General features: G+C 36.3%; 1 protein-coding gene across 5 annotated transcripts in view; it reads left to right on the forward strand.

The window, feature by feature from the left end:
- prkg1a (protein kinase cGMP-dependent 1a) overlaps positions 1-19,908 on the forward strand; it is a 143,089-nt gene that overhangs the window by 62,578 nt on the left and 60,603 nt on the right. For all 5 annotated transcript variants that reach the window (XR_012335555.1, XM_065296053.1, XM_065296052.2 and 2 more), the window contains one exon: positions 6,534-6,647. Coding sequence is in view for 4 of the 5 variants with exons in the window: in XM_065296053.1 (XP_065152125.1) it covers positions 6,534-6,647 (114 nt within the window). In the remaining variant the exon portion in view is untranslated. The remainder of the gene's footprint in view (positions 1-6,533; positions 6,648-19,908) is intronic.

Raw genomic sequence — 19,908 nt, forward strand, 5'->3', positions numbered from 1 at the left:
TTGCTTTAGGATGTCATTTAATCCCCAAACCCAGCAACAATGATAAAAAAGAAAAAAAAGAGAAAACAATACATGAAACGAAACGAAAAATGCGCCTGGAATTGGAATTTGCTGTATGTATTTCACGACTTTTCACACTGCATGCTATTTATACGCATTTAATAAGAATAGGCTGAATAATAATCATAGATTTTGTGTATGATTCACATTGTAAAAACTCACTAACAAAATTAGCACCTCGTCACTGCCGGCACCATGGGGGGCATGAGGGGGTATCGCCCCATCACTGGCACTATCCCTTCCCCTCAGATCACAATTAACTCCTTCTCCGCCAGCCTTTTTTTGAAAAGTTTCCCGCCAGCATTTTTTGAAATAAATGAAAGATCAGACCCTCTGCTTTCAAACAAACAAAACGAAAAAAAAAAAAAGTTTTATCCTATTTACTGTATATTTTTCTCTGCTTATAAACTCCAGTGGCGGCTCGTGTCTGCTCTTCCGAGGGGCGCAATTCAAAATATGTGTTTGTTGTGTCATGTGAACCATGTGCATCACGTGTTTTGTCAAAAGAAGTGCCTGCTCACACGCTCAAAACAGTTTATGATAAAAGAGATGCTCACGTTCACAAAATACATGCAAGACACACCCTTAACAGACAAAACCCCTGATGCACATAGGTTCACTCCCGCGCCAAACACATATTTTGAAAAAAGGAACCACACACGATGGACTACATACATGTTGTGACAAACTTCGCATCATGTGCCCTCAAAAAAAGAAGTCACCGGGCGCCACTGATAAACTTACATTTTTTATCAAAAAGCTGAAATAATTGCATTTTTGTCAAGGAATTTTGTTAGAGATCATATTCAGAACGATTATCAAAACATAATACAGAGTTTGAAATTAGTAAAAAAAAAATTGCTTTAGTTTTTTATAAATTATATAAAATGGATAATCGCAGAATTACAGATTAACATAAAAGCTCATCAGGAACTAGTGATGGGAGGAACTAAGCTTTTCGAAGCTTTGAATCAATTGAACCAATTGCTTCAAAATTGATTCAGTTTTTCGAAGCGTTCGAAACACCACACACGTCGGCGACACCTGCTGGTGAAAATAGTGTAAAAGCAGATCTGTCCAAACATTTTGCACTTTTTTTTTTTACAAAATAATAGCAAGATTTTATTAAAATATGTTTTAAAAAATTATTTAAATTAATTAAGACGTAATTAAAAGTGTATTATGTGTTTTTAGTTTTATTTACCGCAAACAAATCATTAAAACTACCCTTTTAATTATGCAAATTTTTGTCATTAAATCTGTCTATAAACAAAATGTAGACAAAATAGTTGCGTTATTAGTCAAAAGGATGAATGTTTTATGAACTTGCATAATAAAACTGGCTTGAGTTCACCTAACCATATTAGACACTGGTCATTTGTGATCAACTCCCCCTAGTGGTAAACCATCAAATTTTTTAAATGTTTCGAAACAGCTATGACGTAATGAAGCATTGTTTTCTAAAATCTCATGACTTGGCCAGTTTGAAACACGCTCCGAACCACTGATTCGGAACAAAAGATTTGTAAAAGTTTCGAAGCCTCATGAAGCAGTGCTTCGAAAGGGACCGTCACAATCAGGAACACGTTTTTTCACGCAAATGTCTTCTCTTATTGACGAGATAACTTGTCAAAGGTGGGGAAAGAGTTAATGTTAAATGGGATTTTAATGATAAAATGTAAAAAAAAAAAATGTATTGTTGTTGTATATAGTAAGATTGTTCAGACCTCTGTATGTGCTCACTATAGCTGCAGTTTTCGTGGTTGCATTACCAAGATGTTTGCTTATAACGCATTAAAACTTAAGGAATGTACCAAAAACCAAAAATGATATGCTTTCATGATCGCCACGTGCCCCCTCATCAGCTCTCGGCTGGCGTTGGCACTGCAACTCGTTCATTGTTTTCCTATGAGATTAGGCTGGGGTGACATAAAAGGCGATATTTAAAAGGCAATATCACATTAAATTGACTTTATTTTTTAACTAATGTTCCTTATCTTTTTGTGGTTGTTCTGATAAAAAGTTTTTGGGATTTAATGGATGCAAAAGTGGCGATAAAACTGGCGACTGCTGATTAGCTTATCTGCCGATGCCCAAACTTTAAAGAGCAACATTACTCTAAAAAGACTTCTTGTCTGCTAATTTAATGACAGAAGTTTTGAAAAATTATGTTTCATGTTTTTTTTTAGGAAGTCCCTTCATTATTTCCTTCTGAATGTTTTGTTTTACTGACACATACAGAAGCATGCAGACTTTCTTTCAAAACAAACAAGACAATCTCCCATCATTTAATATCAGTGGGTTTATCTGGAACCTGCTCTCTTTATTTCATGCATTATTTCTTTCCTCCCTGTTTGATCGCTTAGCATCTGTAGTTAATAATGTTTGGTAGTTGAGCCCATGTCAGGGGAACATCACTCTCACAATCTCTCTCTACCGCTCTCTCTCTCTTATCTTTGTGAATCATGGGCAATAGATGATTAACTGTAGGGCATTAATATGAACTCAAGCAATGCTCGGGCTGCTATGAACAATACCGCTTAATAACCAAAGCAGAGCAAACACTATGAGGGCACGGGTCACCTGTCATCAGTTCCAGTTCTTTACACGCCAATGTGTGTCGCATCATGAGAAATTTTCCATTCTTTGGAAAATAAACACATTGGTGGGAAATGTAATCAGTTTTTCACAGCGATGCCCTTGACCGTAAGGGTCATAGCTTCCTGTCTCTGTTGGAGGAGGAACAGAAGGTCACACTAATGTGCATTATTACTTCCTGTTTCTGTGGCTTTGGGAAAAAACATCTTTTCAATTTCAACCTTATAACTTTGACTTTGTGAAATACGTTTTGATCCACCGCATAAAGATTTATTTAAAGACCAACACTGATTAATTTCATTTAACGTTCATGTTTGATCAAGTCCTGCGGTGCTGATAAGCTGCGTTCACATTTCATTTTTAATTATTCAGAGACTAATTTAATGTTGAACTTTTATGGCCTGTTTTGGGACATTAATGAATGCTTAGACTGCTTTGAATTTTATCTCGTCTGTGCACTGACAATAAGGGAAAGGGGTTATTTGCATGCCCCGATCATTCAGGGTCAATGTGATCTTTAAGCATTTGGTTTAATGATTATATTTTGCTATCCGTGCAAACACACTTTACAAAATGTTCCCGCACCCTTAATCTTAGCTACATGGATGTTGATATTAATCATATAATTTGTTTGTTCCTACAGTCATCAAGCTTGTGATCAGAGAGATCATTTGAATGCCTTTTTTCATATGGAAAATATTTGCAACAAAACAAAAATATGAGGAACTTCACTGTAGTCATTGAATTTCTGGCAGGTGCAGTTTCACAGAATGACACATTTAACATATTTATGAAGCTGCAGGTGACTCAGCAGCTTGTGTGTTTGTCACAAATATACAAGAGAAAAATGTTTAACAAGTTTTTTGTGATTAAGACAAAAACATAAATGTGACCCGTGCTGGCAAAATAAGTCAGTATAAGCTAATTTTCTAATATCTATTAAAAAACTTTAAAAACTAAGGGCTCTATCTTACACCCGGCGCAATGCAGCGCAATTCGCGACGCAAGTGTCTTTCGCTAGTTTCCACCCTAATTTTCACGTTTAGCACCGCGTTGTTTAAATAGCAAATGCATTTGCGCCCCCTTTTGCGCCCATGGGCGTTCTGGTCTGAAAACGAGGTGTGTTCAGGCGCATTGTTGGCGCGTTGCTATTTTGAGGCAACTAAAATAGACTACGCCATTGACCAACAAAAACCTGCTCTAAAGTCTAAAGTCAATGGCGCAATATGCTTTATGTTATTTAAAGAGCGCATTAGTAAAATGCGCCTATACACGGGAGGACAACGCGGGTTTGCTTATCACAAGGTACATGAATGCGCAGCAGCACAAAAATGCTTTTAAATATGAAAGATTAAAGGATTGAATGTAAAAGATTTTTATTGAGTCTCTTGGACATAAATGAGGACTAATTATGAGACGTTAGAAGGCGCAAAGAGCTGCTTCACCTGCAGCCTGGTAAGTAAATAAATGCTTTGCTTTGAACAAATGCGTCTGTTTTTAAATGTTTTTTTTTATGCCACCTCACGGATTTATTGTATATGATTACTCTGTACCTGCGGATATGGTGAAGTAATGCTTAAAAAACTATTTGCTAAAAAAACCGCTGTCCAAAGTGCTGAAACGTGAGGAGAGCCGTTTGTAAATTCTTTATCTCCTATTTGTTACAAATAAAGTATTTTTAGAGTACAAACCTTATCTTACATACTTGTAAATTATTTTTTGATGATATTGGATAGCCATACATTTAAAGCAATGTAAAGCCTGCTTTTTACTTCCATGACTAAAAGAAAACGGGTTTTAAAGGTTTTAATAAAAAAATAAAAATTTCAATACAAGTGAAAAACAACACAATTATTTAACATTAATCTTAAACTGGGGATCTTCTTCCTCCGCTTAGTTTTTTAGTTTACAAAGTCCGTCATCTAAATAGGGATTAGACATAGCGCCAGAGCAACTGGCTTTTAAAGGGGATGAGAGCTGAGTCTCTCATTGGTTTACTGCACGTTACGCCCAAAATACTCCCATTACAATAGGACCAACCCTTTTCGACCATGCGCTCGGCGCAAAAACCATTTTCCCGTCGTTAAATTAGCAAAAGTGGATTCGGACACGCCCATTTAGACGTTCCACTGTGCGCTTTAGACAATGCGCTTAGATCGTTAAAATAGGGCCCAATGTATGATTTGTTGGAATGTTAGACACGCATGTAAATGGAGACGGATATTTGTATAGGTTAACTCATTCCCCACCAGCCTTTATTTGAAAAGTTACCTTACAGCATTTTTTGTGATTTTCACAAAAGTTTCACAAAATGCATTCCCTAAAATGATTCTTCTATAAATATATAAACATACAAATATATCAAATGAAAGAACAGACTGCTTTCAAACAAACAATAAACAAACAAAATGGGGAAAAAAACTTTCATCTTATCTATTTTTTTCTCTTAAAAAAATAAAAAAATAGCAAAAAGCTGAAATAATTGAATTTTTGTGAATAAATCTTTTAGAGATCAGATTCGGAACGATTTTCAAAACATACACAGAGTTTAAAGTTATTAAATGTTTTGCTTCAGTTTTGTATAAATTGGGTAAGGTTAGGGTTGGGTTTGGGTCAGGCATCTAGTGGATAAACGCTGTATTACAAATTAACATAAAAACTCATCAGGAACAAGTTTTTTATGCAAATGTTTTCTCTTAATTGAGGAGATTACTCATCAATGGCAAGAAAAGATTTAAGCATTAAGGACGGTACAGCTCTTAGAAAACATACAACAAATATTATTTTATATGTTTAATGACTATTTAGAGCATTGAGATCGCTAGACAAGGGCTTAATGTACTTCTTTTATGAAAACCTCAATTTGGACATTTAGGGGCTGTGCACACCAAAGCTTTTAAACGCAGCTGAAGACGCCAGGCGGACGCTGACTGCCAGCTTTTTTAGACGACTGCCAGCTTTGATCAGCTGACCGCTTTGGTTGCTGTGATACTTTGACTTTGTTTATCAGTCGTTGTGCGATGCGCCGGTTGGTTGTTGTGATATTTGTCCCGCCCCTCCTACATTGTGATTGTACAGAACTGTGTAAGAACTGACATTGATGACCTGAGCTTTTCACTTAAAGTTGAATATTTTTCAAATCTTTAAAAAAAAATTCTGCGCAGAAAAAAAATGCCAGGTGCTGGCTTTTTTGAAAAATGCAGCGCTTCCATTGGAAACAGTTGGCGTAAAAACTTTGGTGTGCACGCTACATTATACATCCTTTTGCCTTTAGCTTAAAGTCAGACGGTGCACATTCCCACTCATTTTGCCAGCACGGGTCACATATTTAAATAAAACAATGCAAAGTTAATTTTGGCCCCTGAATCCATACTGAATACAGATAAAGGTTTCATTAGACCACATGAAAGTCGTTCGACCCATAAGCCAGAGCCGAATATAAATGATAATATGGTCAACCATGAGATAAGGGTCATCAGCTCTCTCCCCTGTAAAACTGTTTCATCTCATACATTCATTTCATACATTATCTCTCTAAATGCCAGAGGTCACCTTTTCAATATCTTTCTCTGCATCTCTTTCGTGTCACATGGCCAGTCACCTGTGTCAGAGAATGGCATGCTGGTGTCTGTTATCCGTCACATCTGCTAAAAAGTGAGAAATGCTTTTCAACTACCTGTTATTCTAATTTTTGCCAAATAAAGAAAAAAAACATTTCCATTTGGAAAATGGAGTGGATATTTGCATTGTATTGTGTTTACTGAATAACTCACAAACGGGTAAAGCCATCATGTATACCATGTATTTAACTGTATTGTGATAGGAAAAGTTTAGTGTTCTGTTAATAACTGTGTTTTGTTCTTATTTTTGCTTAGAGGGGAAAGTAGAAGTGACTAAGGAAGGACTAAAGCTGTGCACCATGGGACCGGGAAAGGTGTTTGGAGAGCTCGCCATCCTTTATAACTGCACCAGAACGGCAACAGTAAGAAGTGAGTACACACACAATAATGGCAAAACGAATTCTGATTCTGGTGACTCAAGCAAACAGTTTAAAAGAAAGAGATCAGTTTAGATTCCCATGACACATTTCCCGTCCTCTTGATGTGGGAATGTGGGATTTCCTTCAAGGGTCAAATAATTCTCAATATGACTAAAGACAAAGCGTCACCCTAGAAATCGCTCCCTCCATCTGTGAAAATGATTAGACTTTCTCAGATTTTGTGCCTGATAGACATTAAAAGAATCTAAACACTATATTGATATCTATACATCAAATTATTGTAGAGATTTAGGAAGGGCTCTTTTCTGTTATTTTATGACACACAGAGCACCCTTGCATACATATTTAAAACACAGATCAACTCACCTTACCAACTGCGTAGCAGGGCTGCACAATAATGAAGAAAACTGTGATATGTGATTACTTTCGAAGTCGGGGTCTCAAACTCAAATTGGTTGGGGCCTTTTCTGAGATTAACATCTTGTAGGTGGGCCGCAGAGCTATTTTAACTTTCAAAATAGCACAATGTTTATGTAAATGTACTGTTTAAATTATATTATTAAACATGTAATAATACTTTTTTACCAAAATCATTTTATAACAGTAAGTAAATCTTTACTTAACCTTATCTTAAATTAAATCTTGCACTAAACTAACAAATTCAATTTCATACATGTATGTATATACCAGGTAGTGTTTCTGTTTTGATTTATTTTGAATTACTTACAGAGATCCATCTGTGTTATTTCATAGTTTTAATAAATCTGTTATTATAGTTATATGTGAAAAAAATGAGTAAGTGAAAGTGACCCTATAAACTTTAAAATAGTAATATTCAGTGTTACATAGGCTGTACAGAAATGTATTTTAATATTAATAATTCATATTTTACTGCTCTATGTGTAATTGCAAAGCAAGCTACCTAATGATATATTAGATGAGAAATGAGTGACATAGCTGTATACATTTATCTTTTCATGTTTCTCCTCATCTTTCCTCTTTTTCTAACGTGCACACCTGATGGCTTAAGCCTCTTTTTCTCATCTGTAGTTTAATTTGTGTTGCATTACATCTCCTGATCACTCTCTCCTATGAGGTGTCTCTTGGAAACTGTAACAACCCCGCCACTCCTCGAGGTGCAGATGAGCGATTAAAATCAGATTGCACGTTTTTAGACACAACATGAATGTCCCCTAACAGTTTAAATCAATTATCATACAAATATTAGTCTTATTAAATAAAAAAAATTATTCAGGCTGGATTATTATGTTTTCGACAGTAGATGCACACGGTCCACAGGCCAGCATTTTGAGATCCCTGTTCTAAGTAATGCAAGATATGCAATACAATAATGCTTTAAGTTTAAAACTTTCTGGGAAAAGAAAGCATCAGTTTCTTAGTCTCCCCAGTCTCTTTGCTATCAACAAAAAATTTCACTATACATACACTCACCTAAAGGATTATTAGGAACACCTGTTCAATTTCTCATTAATGCAATTATCTTATCAACCAATCACATGGCAGTTGCTTCAATGCATTTAGGGGTGTGGTCCTGGTCAAGACAATCTCCTGAACTCCAAACTGAATGTCAAAATGGAAAAGAAAGGTGATTTAAGCAATTTTGAGCGTTTCCTGGTTGTTGGTGCCAGACGGGCCAGTCTGAGTATTTCACAATCTGCTCTGTTACTGTGATTTTCCACACAACCATTTCTAGGGTTTACAAAGAATGGTGTGAAAAGGGAAAAACATCCAGTATGCGGCAGACCTATGGGCGAAAATGCCTTGTTGATGCTAGAGGAGGTCAGAGGAGAATGGGCCGACTGATTCAAGCTGATAGAAGGGCAACTTTGACTGAAATAACCACTCATTACAACCGAGGTATGCAGCAAAGCATTTGTGAAGCCACAACACGCACAACCTTGAGGCGGATGGGCTACAACAGCAGAAGACCCTACCGGGTACCACTCATCTCCACTACAAATAGGTAAAAGAGGTTACAATTTGCACAAGCTCACCAAAACTGGACAGTTGAAGACTAGAAAAATGTTGCCTGGTCTGATGAGTCTCAATTTCTGTTGAGACATTGAGATGGTAGAGTCAGAATTTGGAATAAACAGAATGAGAACATGGATCCATCATGCCTTGTTACCACTGTGCAGGCGGTGGTGGTGGTTTAACATTGTGGGGATGTTTTCTCGGCACACTTTAGGCCTCTTAGTGCCAATTGGGCATTGTTTAAATGCCACGGCCTACCTGAGCATTGTTTCTGACCATGTCCATCCCTTTATGACCACCATGTACCCATCCTCTGATGGCTACTTCCAGCAGGATAATGCACCATGTCACAAAGCTCGAATCACTTCAAATTGGTTTCTTGAACATGACAATGAGTTCACTGTACTAAAATGGCCCCACAGTCACCAGATCTCAACCCAATAGAGCATCTTTGGGATGTGGTTGAACGGGAGCTTCGTGCCCTGGATGTGAATCCCACAAATCTCCATCAACTGCAAGATGCTATCCTATCAATATGGGCCAACATTTCTAAAGAATGCTTTCAGCACCTTGTTGAATCAATGCCACGTAGAATTAAGGCAGAACAGAAAGGGGGTCAAACACAGTATGAGTTTGGTGTTCCTAATAATCCTTTACGTGAGTGTATATTTACCCATCATGGGTTAAAAACCCAGCACTTTTTTAAGTGCATGTGTTGCAGAGGTTTACTATTAAGGAATACGGATGCACTGATACAACTTTTTCCATTACGTTCCAATTCCAATACCAGAATTCTGAGTATCAGCCAATCTGATACTACTGTAATTTAAAATTGCACACACAAAATCAAGACAGAGAAAGTTTAATATGTAGGGTGCTTACTGCTACATCCAGTATAATTTTAAATGTAAAAACCTATCAAGAATGTCAGTGTTCTTAACAAAGTATTAATCAAGGAAGTGTTTTAGAGGACATTTGATAGGTATGTTTGAGCAAATAAATAGGCTCAATATACTTTTCATAAAAATTGTCTTAAAACCCATAACCAATATATATTCTTGTCTTAGGACAACATAGCTTTTTTGATCCACTTCAAATGTTGACTATTTTCCCGTAATTGTGCAAAACTGTCACAGTGAAGAAGGCTTCATGCATTTGGTTGTTGATGGGAATGATGTGCTTAAGCATCCTGTCCTTTACGTTTCTGCGCATCCCAGGCTCAGAACAATGCGTTTCAAGCATCCTCTCACGGGAATCCTCGCTTCACAATGGAAAGTTTATAACCGTTAAAACACAAAGAGAATAGATATTTTATATGCTCAGCATATAGTGTATTGCATCCATCAATGTGTGTGTATGACTCATTTCATTCAGTCCGCTTCTCCAGTGCTTTAATCTAGTAGCAAGTGCCGCATCAGCGTTTCTGTGAACTTAAATATCTTTATATGCGTTTGTTCTTTACATTAAGCGATCGAGTGTATTGAGAAGACTTGGAATTTATGGTGCTTTAACAATACTTTTTCTCCTTTTTAATAGCTTGACAGTAGGCTAACAACCATGAGTAACACACAGTATTGGATTTGGATCGGTCCTATTAGTCCAATACCTGATCCAGCAAAAATCGGCCCTGATACGGATCCTATGTATCGGATCAATGCATTTGCTATATGCATATTGCTGTATTTCTGTTTATATATTTAAATATCTTGCAGTATCTTGGTGAATAGCATCACTGTAGAAATCAATATTATTTGTCATTTTCTATAGAAAATATATATAATGAACTCATCTGGCCTAATAATATACAATAGACTGAAGTTGATTCAAAACCTAGTTCTCATTCTGTTCATACCAGCCGACTAAAACAATGTTAATTAATGTCCACTTTAATCCCATAATTCTCATAGTTTCCTTTTAACCAGACCATCTCATATGCACAGGCCTGTGTGCTTTTGTGTCTAAGCCATTTCCCTTTATTTTTCAGTCCACTCCTCATTTCGTTTTTGTCCCCTGTGTCCATATAGATAATTTCTTTATTCCTCTGCTTGGCTCTGTTTCTAAACCCTTTTTGCTTTCGTCTCCTCTGACTGTGTTTATGGTTCCCGAGTCCCTGCACAGTCTCTGGTTAACGTCATGGACAGGAAGTTAGCCGTGCAGGGATTATAAGACAGTTGTGTATCTCATCTCTTCACACATGGCCATATACATAACATGACACACAGTCTGCATACATGACGCAGTTAACCTTTTATCTTAATAAAAAATGGAAAATAATAAACAAGCAAGCGCCAATTTTACAAACTGTATATGATACCACCAGGAAATAAACGAAAGTGTTTGCATAGTTGCATGTGTGGTTTCTCTCTCTCACTCTCTTGCTCTCTCGTTCTCTTTCAAACCTGTTATTGTAGTTACTTTTCTGTGGTGTTTGCATGTAAATGAGTTCTTAGGAGAAGCTGTGGCTAAAATTTATATTAGGATGCAAAGGGGAAACGGCACAAATATGTCCGCACTTAAAATGATGTTGAACTGAAGTGATCTCACAGAACCTGCTGTGGCTCTGTCCTTTCACAGCTATAAACAACCATGGGTTATTTCTCTGAATGGTCCATGAAGCACATAACTCTGTTGTAATGATCTAACCCCAGTGGATGCTATACAGATATTGTAAGAAAAACATTGACGCATTCCAAGCCTGTTTTTTATATGTATGCCTGCAGGAAACAAACATTATTCAAATAAAAGTTTAATATGACACCTGTGCTTTAGAGATATTGAGTTTGCAGATGTTCATTAGTCTTTGTGAGGTTGTGGATGTTTAAATGGGTTATTGTGTTCATATTTGCTGGGACCAAAAGTTTAAATTATGTTAAGCCTCAAGTTTTGCATAATTAAGGGTGTGGCCACTTGAGTGATGGGTGAACTGCCACTGCTGTCTCCACCGTCGAGCTAGGTGGGCGTGGTTTCAGCAACCAGCCACTTCACTTCAGCCACGTCTCGCCTCTTTAACCATTTGAGGTGAAGCGATGCCAAGATGGCGACGGCAGGCCCTGCTAACTATTGGTCTTAAAAAAAGCTCTTCACAAACCTATGGGTGACACAGACACTATGTCTATATTTTTTACAGTCTATGGACCACATGCACAAAATCAATCCGGTTGAATGCGTTTTCGACTACCTCTTGTGTTCAAAAGTGGGTTTAGAATGAATGCAGGTGATCGTTTAGAAATATTTCAGTAGGGAAAAGAGAAGCAAATGGAGAATAAAATCAGAAGGATGAAAATTATAAAGAAAAAAGAGATAGAGAGAGAGAAAAAGTGAGCAATGTTGAATGAGCAGATCTGAATGATGACCTATTTTATGAGGCTGTTTGCAAACAAATATTGCTATATCACGCAGGGCTGGGTGATGTATTAGATATTTACAACACTGTATGTGGATTTCACAAATGTATTTATGCTGTAGAACATAAAACATCCTTTAGGTGTTACTACTAAATCGAAGAATGCTAATCTTAATGCTTCCAGAGGAAACTCATTGAATGAAAATAGTCATTTCTGTATGGGTATATTTTCATAAAATGTACAAATAGCTGCTCCAGCATGTTTTAGAAACATCTCCTGATATATTTTCATCTACAAACATTTCAAATGTAGACCTAGTAACAACCATTTATAGTTGAATCTGATAAGTTTAGCCTAGCCATCAAGATGTATCCTGTTGATCCAACTTTTGTTTGTTTGCCAATGATGCATTATGGCCGGATTTGGGTATTTTAGGATTCTTTGTCCAACACTACTTCATCAGTCAGAAAGCTTGACATTTTAACTCAATTTACTGCTTCACCAGCTACGATTTAAGGTTGTTTACTTCCATCCAGGAGTCTTGGAAGGCATGAGGACAAACAGGAAAGTAAGTTTAAAGAATGAATAAGACCTTCATGCCAGCGCAGCAGATATCTCAGACCGTGGCTCCTGATAAGGACTCTATAAACTGTTAAGATCTTTCCACACTTAAGTCTGAAAAGTTTGTATGCATTTTTTCGTTTTCCAATTTTTTTTTCGTCATCCTAAAAATCGGTCAAGCACAGAAACCTTGCACACTGAGTCTGATGTTTATTAATTAATACAAGACTATGGAGTCTTTATAACATTAGCACTATTCACTACAAATAGATGAATGACATAGCAAGTTATAGCATTGTTTATAGTTAAGTTAGCTAAAAAACTGGTCAGCAATCATCACCACATCTCTCTTTATATTCCATCTGTTTGTATTCTGCACTTTGTTTGTTATACAGTGCTTTGTGCTGCAAGGCGAAGTTGATCAACTTATTTGATGCCGTTCTGGATTTCGGTGTTCGTTGTAGTTTTGGAGTTTTAGCTTTTATTGACCTTATTCTAAATAAGTCAATATTCTTTCATGTATTATAAAACAAAAACATGCCACCCCTCCAGAATTTTACTTATCAACATACAGTTCGTCTTCGTTATGATCCCATGTACAATTTTTGTGTTTTTTTATTTTTCAAAAGCTTCAAGTATAGTTCATTATCTGTCATGCTATACGTGCACATTTCATTCATTGAACAAACATAATACAATATTTATAATTATACAGCGGGTCTGTTGAATGCTGTATTCTGATTGGCTGAGAAATGTTCCACGGGTATGAATTATTTTTCTGTAAACCGCACACCTAACCTGTCAAATGTCTTAAAAATATGCACCAGAGCAATGTTTGTGGAAATCGTGGTATAAGCGGAATAAATACATTGAAAATAATGCACCCCCCGGTGAAATGGCACGACACGAATTACCACCTTGGGTGTGCATTATTTTCTTATAATTCAATAGCCCGTCATCAATTATTCCTTACTTAAATGATTTATTTTGCTTGTACTGTACTTTAAATTGTAAAAACACTTCTCAAAAAGCTTTCTACAGATGTGAAAATGCAGAAAATTGAACCCGATCCGATTTTTTTTTACGTGTGTAAGTGTAATTAAGTAAGGAATAATTGACGATGGGCCATTGAATTATAAGAAAATAATTCAAAGGACCGGAGTCAATTATTCCGCTTATACCTATTTTGGTGCCTATTTTTAAGACATTTAACAAGTTAGGTGTGTGGTTTACAGAACAATAATCAACACCTATAGAACATTTCTCAGCCAATCAGAATGCAGCAGTCAACAGACCCGTGGTATAAACAACGATATGTCATATTTTTCTTTTAACGTGCAAAAATTTTGGAAGAGAATTTCTGAGTCAGTGTGCAAAGATCTTTAAAGTCTGTGCTTGACTGGAAACAAAAGCTATTAGGGGATCAGTTTGCATTTCATTTCACACTAAACTTGTTTAGGTCAAGTCAGATTTAGCAGAGCCTGTCAGTCTAAACCGAAAATGAGATTTTCTTTTCTGTGTCAAGCAATCCAGCAGAGAAATAAGCTGATGCAGGAGGTGTTTGGCCCCTGGTGAAACTTCTACCCAATGAGCCACCGCTCCTGTAGTGTTGCCATCATGATTCATTGACTATATGATGTTCACAGAAATGGCCAAAGCTTTACTGAAATTTAATCTGCTTACCTGTTTCATATCCCTATCGTGTTTATATATGTAAATATATATGTATCTCTCTCAAGGGTTTTTCTCCTCCTATGAGTTTTCCCACTGGGTTTTTCTCCTAAGGGTGTTTTTCATCCCCGGGAGAGTCAGCCAACATTGGCTTAACTTAGCACTTTACTGTATACGTTACATTATTACTACGCTCGCTTGTATGGTTTATCCTTAGCCGTATTCTACTTCTTATATTATCTATCGATTATTCTGTGTTTTCCCCTACATCTATTAATGAGAAGCTGCTTTGAAACAATTAACAATTGTAAACTGAAAAACTAAACATAAGAAGAAGACCATTCAAATTTATTTAGAAAATGCGTTGTTTTCATTTGTATTGAAATTGTTTTTTTTATTAAAGCCTTCGTGGTTTTCTTTCAGTCATGGAAGTAAAATTAGCAGGCTTTTAATAGCTGTTTCAAATGTATGGATAGCCTACATGATCAGTGTAATCTCAAAAAAATCTCTTTTAAAAGCATTGCTTAAAAACGGTTCTCGTCTTACCATATCCACAGGTACAGAGTCATCATATATAATGAATCCGTGGGGTAGCATTGAAAAAAACATTTAAAAATAGATGCATTTGTTTAAAGCAAAACATTTAATTACTTACCAGGTTACAGGTGAAGCAGCTCTTTACGCCTTCTAACGTCTAATAATCGGTCCTTATTTATGTCCAAGAGACTCAATAATAATCTTTAACATTTTAATCCTTTCATTTATCATATTTTAAAACGTTTGTGTGCTGTTGCGCATCCATGTGTGTGATAAGTAAACACGCATTGCCATCCCGTTTATAGGCACGTATATTTCTAACGAGCTTATTAAATAACAAAAACAATATTGTGCCATTGACTTTAGAGCAGGTTTTTGTTGGTCAATGGCGTAGTCTAGTTGCCTCAAAATAGCAACGCGCCAACAATGTTCCTGAACACACCTTGTTTTTAGATCAGAACGCCCAAAATTGAGCACAAATGCATTTGCTATTTAAACAATGTGGCGCTAAACATAAAAATGATAATTGCTTCGTATTGAAACTAGCAAAATACACTTGCGTTGCGGATTGCTCCGGGTGTATGATAGAGCCTTTTGTGTTTAACAGCTGCCTCTGCCTTTCTGACTGCTATCTTGTTTTGGATCTTTTTTTACTCCTGTTTGACTTTTCTTACCTGGCAGACGAGAACGGCATTGATTTGTTTTCTTAACATTGATGAATAGAAATTGTCCTTGAGAAAATCTTGTAAAATTTGCAGTGATGGGCACAGGTATGGAAATGTCTGTTTCCAGGATACTGCTTTGTATGTGGGTTGTAGTATGGTTGTGCTTTGAGAATATCTTCTGTCTGTTTTCCAGAGGTTTCTGTCAGAGTCAGTCTGCACTTTTTACCTCCTGATTAAAGGAAGGTTTATAAGATGATAAGTCCGAAGGTTTTTCCCTTTGTTAGTGATTCTTCATGCTATGGGTGGGAATATTACTTCATGATTTGTCACAATACGTGCATAGAGTCATGAAACTTTGATGACTACAGATGCCAGCAGTGGAGACTCCTGATGGACAGCGGATGGATTTAACACAAAATGTCCAGACTTTAAAATCTAATCGGTAGTGATGATGCAATAATGGCCTGTCTGTTTCACCTGCTGATGTCTGCTTTTCTTTCTGTCTCATCTTTTCTTTTGTGGATTATTTATCATAAATCTGTAACACTGTTCTGATTTACTTCATTAAACGCACATCTTTTTTAAATCCCAGGTAAAAAAAGTAGTACATGTCTATAATGTACTTAAAGTGATCTATTTTCACACACTAATTTTGTACTTAATAGGGAGAACCGGGCAAAAGTAATGTGGGATGAAAGTAGGGCTGCATAACGATTAATCGCGATTAATCGTTTGCAGAATAAAAGTTTTTGTTTACATCATATATGTGTGTGTACTGTGTATAATAATTATGTATAAATAAATATACACACATGCATGTATAATTTTAAGAATAAAAATATTTATAGATTAAATATTTATATATAATATAAATTATATATAAATATAAAAATGTATATACACATGTAAATACGCCTTAAATACCTACATGCAAGTGTATTTAATTATGCATAATTATGATACACAGTACACACACATAATATGATGTAAACAAAAACTTTTATTCTGCAAACGATTAATCGCGATTAATCGTTATGCAGCCCTAGATGAAAGTAACAAAGTGATTTTCTCAGAGCCCTGATTACATTAACATTCCAAATACAGCATCTTTAGCACGAAACCCTTGACAGAGCTGACAAATATTGCGTTATTTGTCATTGTTCCCCACATGTAGGTCCAGAAAGTTGTTTTTGACCATGATAAATAAATTCCTAACGCCGTCATTTTCTTCTTATAACACATTGTCTTTCTAGTTTTATTTACTGATCAATCTACAGGTTTATTTAGTGCAGTGGGTTACCAGTGCATTTTATAACAGCTACCTGTAAGGGGCGTTGTTAGGCACGACGCGAAGCAATCAGAATGAAGAACCAGAACTGCCCGTTTTATAAAATAAATTATAAAACGGGCAGTTCTGGTTCTTCATTCTGATTGGTTGAAACACGTTCTAAGCCGTGATAAAATACACCGGTAACCTCACGGTTCAGACCACATTACATAAGTATCACTGCGCCACTGTTGCTGCCTACTGATTTATGAAAATAAACAACAGTGTCTTTAATCATATTTTTAATTTGTCTACAATTGCACAATTAATGGCGATATCCAGATAACTGTCAATAAATATTGTTGAGTCATCTCGTCGATACAGAGAAAACGTTGTCTGAGGAGTTTATAAGTCAAGTTCATACGTCCGCTATTATCCACTGGGTGGCGATCTTACCCAACTTAAACACTGACGCATTCACTCAACACTGAAAACACAGCGTGTAAGTTTTGATGGCTTTGAATCTGATCTCTTACTAAAGTTCTTCACAAATATGGAATTATCTCCGCTTTTAGCTAAAACATTTGAGAGGTGATAAGAGAACAAATGAAGGTAGGAGGAAATGTTTTTTTTGTTTGAAAGCGGATGGTCAGTTGCACGATATAAATGTTAATGTATAAATTAGATGAATGTTGATTTATAAAATAAACACCACAGTCTTAAATCATATTTTCATTGTGTCTTTGCTGCATCTCTGTTGGTTGTAAACTGCGCTCTGTTTCAGTCACACTTGATTCTGAGGAACTACTTTGTTTGGCGGAAGAGTAATATTTTTACTAATATAATTACAACTTATTTGTGTTTTATTTTATAAAATCCCTCTAACGTTATGCATATGAAGTAATCGTTTTATAAATGCAATAAACCCCCTCGAAGCAGTGGGGTTACAGTGCATTTTATAACAGCAAAGGGGGTTTATGGCACTCCGCTTCGCGTCGTGCCTAAAGGGCGATTTATAGTCGTGCGTAGGTCCTACGGTGTAGCAGCGACGGCGTAGGTTCCGCGTCGGTTTTCATTTATACTTGTGCGTCGCCGTCCGCGTCGACGTGCAAACACACGCGAAACCGCTGGTTGGCAGTAATCACGCGTGTAACCACAGTAGCAGCAGAAGTCGTCAGAGAAGAAGAAGCTAAGCAAGTTAACCCACAAACGAAGAAGAAATAGCAACAACTTGTGTATAATTTGAGAAGACCAGCAATGATGGAAGTAAATAAACAGCGACTTATGTTGCAGTTTGAGTTAAATCACTCCTCAACTTGGCTCATCTTTGTTTTCACCGTCTCAAACGGAAATACCTATGACGCAGTTTTTTTACCTGACGGGAGGGGTTCTGGTGGACCAATCACAGAGCTTGCGGTCCGCGTAGAGCCGACGCGCTGTTAGGAATTTTGTGAGGTGCGCGTGAGGCTACGCAGAGCTACGCACAGGCTACGGATAGCCTACGCCGTAGCTACGGCGTAGCACCTACCCACGACTATAAATCGCCCTTAACAACGCCCCTTAGCTGTTATAAAATGCACTGGTAACCCACTGCTTCTTGGGGTTTATTGCTTTAATAAATTAGTTTTAAATGTCAGAAGTTCCTGTCAGGTTGAAAGTAACACTTGTTACGTTTGCCCGCCTCTAATACTGTTGCATTCTGTTCAGAATCTATATTCTAATTTGATTTAATTTAATTTTATAGTGTTCATACTGTTAAAAAATTATTTTATTCTCAACAATTCAAGTTTGTACTGTAGGGTTGCGTTTGAAACATTTAATGAAACTGAAATTTTAAATGAAAATATAATTTAATTATTTTTTGCAAAAATCTATCTCGTTCTGTTGTGTTACTTTTGTCCCAGGGGACAGGGTCAAAATGAACAATGCGCTACTTATGTTAAAAGTGAAATTATAATGAAGTTGTTTTACATTTGTTCAATATTCCACCTGGTATCGATAGACCACACACTGTAAAAAATAAATTGTTGGCTCAATGAATTATTTTTTAGTAACTAGTTCCACAGAAATTTTACGTTCACTCAATTTCTGTCTCCAAAGTGTTACCTGGATTGATGTTTTTTAGTTGGCCCAAATTTGACTCAAATATAAAAAAGTATGTCGGCTCAATTAGCTTTATAGTTCATTCAACTAAAATTTTTTAATCAGTTGAATCTTTAAAAACTTACAGCAAAGACTCTGTCAATTAAAATTTAAGTATTCACTCAATGTTTTATGTGTTACTTCAATTCATATTTATTATTTGGGATTTTTTTAATAACATTTTTAAATTATTTATCAAATAATTTATGCTGGTGTTGTAAACAAAATAATTAACTTCAGTCACATAAAAACAAAAGCTTTTTATTCACTTACACTTATCATACAGACTGAACATACAGAATTAAGTCTTCTTTAAATAGAGGGCCTAAAACAGTCCAAAAAGCCTCCAAAGTCAGTCAGAACATCTCCAGGGCCATTAAGGAGACTTTCCTCAGCCAGTCCAAGCGGAGACTGTCTCGCTATGTATCCTTCTGGTCTGCCCCTCACATCATCTCCGCTCTGGTTTGATAAACAGAGGAATATAAACACACACACATACATAAATAACATGTTTAATAAAGTTTGACGGTGAAAGACTTTATTCCCTAAATAACGTTAATGTTAGGCCAAATTTCCCTCAGACATCACACATAATTAAACACTATTGGGCGGTTTTCTCGGACAGGGCTTTTCACTGACTAAAATAACTTACTGACATCTCTTAACATATGAGTGCTATTGTTTTGTCTCAAAATGCACGCCAGTATTGTATTATATAAGGTTTGTTTGTAAAAATGTCCGAATTATAATAAAGACCGAGTTCTAAACTCTGTCCGGTAAACCAACCCTATATCCAGGCTTTTTATCTTAACTAAAATAGCTCCACTTTACTTCGGTCACGTAACATAACACACTTCTAATGTATCTTTACAAAAATATAATTACAAAAACGTCGAGTATTTGCGTCTTTGCCAATTAATATATTCTAAAATTAACATTTAATTACAAACACTTACCTGACGTGAACTTGAGGAAACGGCTGACTTGTGTCCTCCCTTGTGTGAATCAGTGAGTGATTCCAGCTGTTGCGTGCGGACTGATCTCAGATGAAATGACCTGTGATCCAGA

The sequence above is a fragment of the Paramisgurnus dabryanus genome, chromosome 20, assembly GCF_030506205.2.
Source record: "Paramisgurnus dabryanus chromosome 20, PD_genome_1.1, whole genome shotgun sequence".
NCBI classification, from domain to species: domain Eukaryota; kingdom Metazoa; phylum Chordata; class Actinopteri; order Cypriniformes; family Cobitidae; genus Paramisgurnus; species Paramisgurnus dabryanus.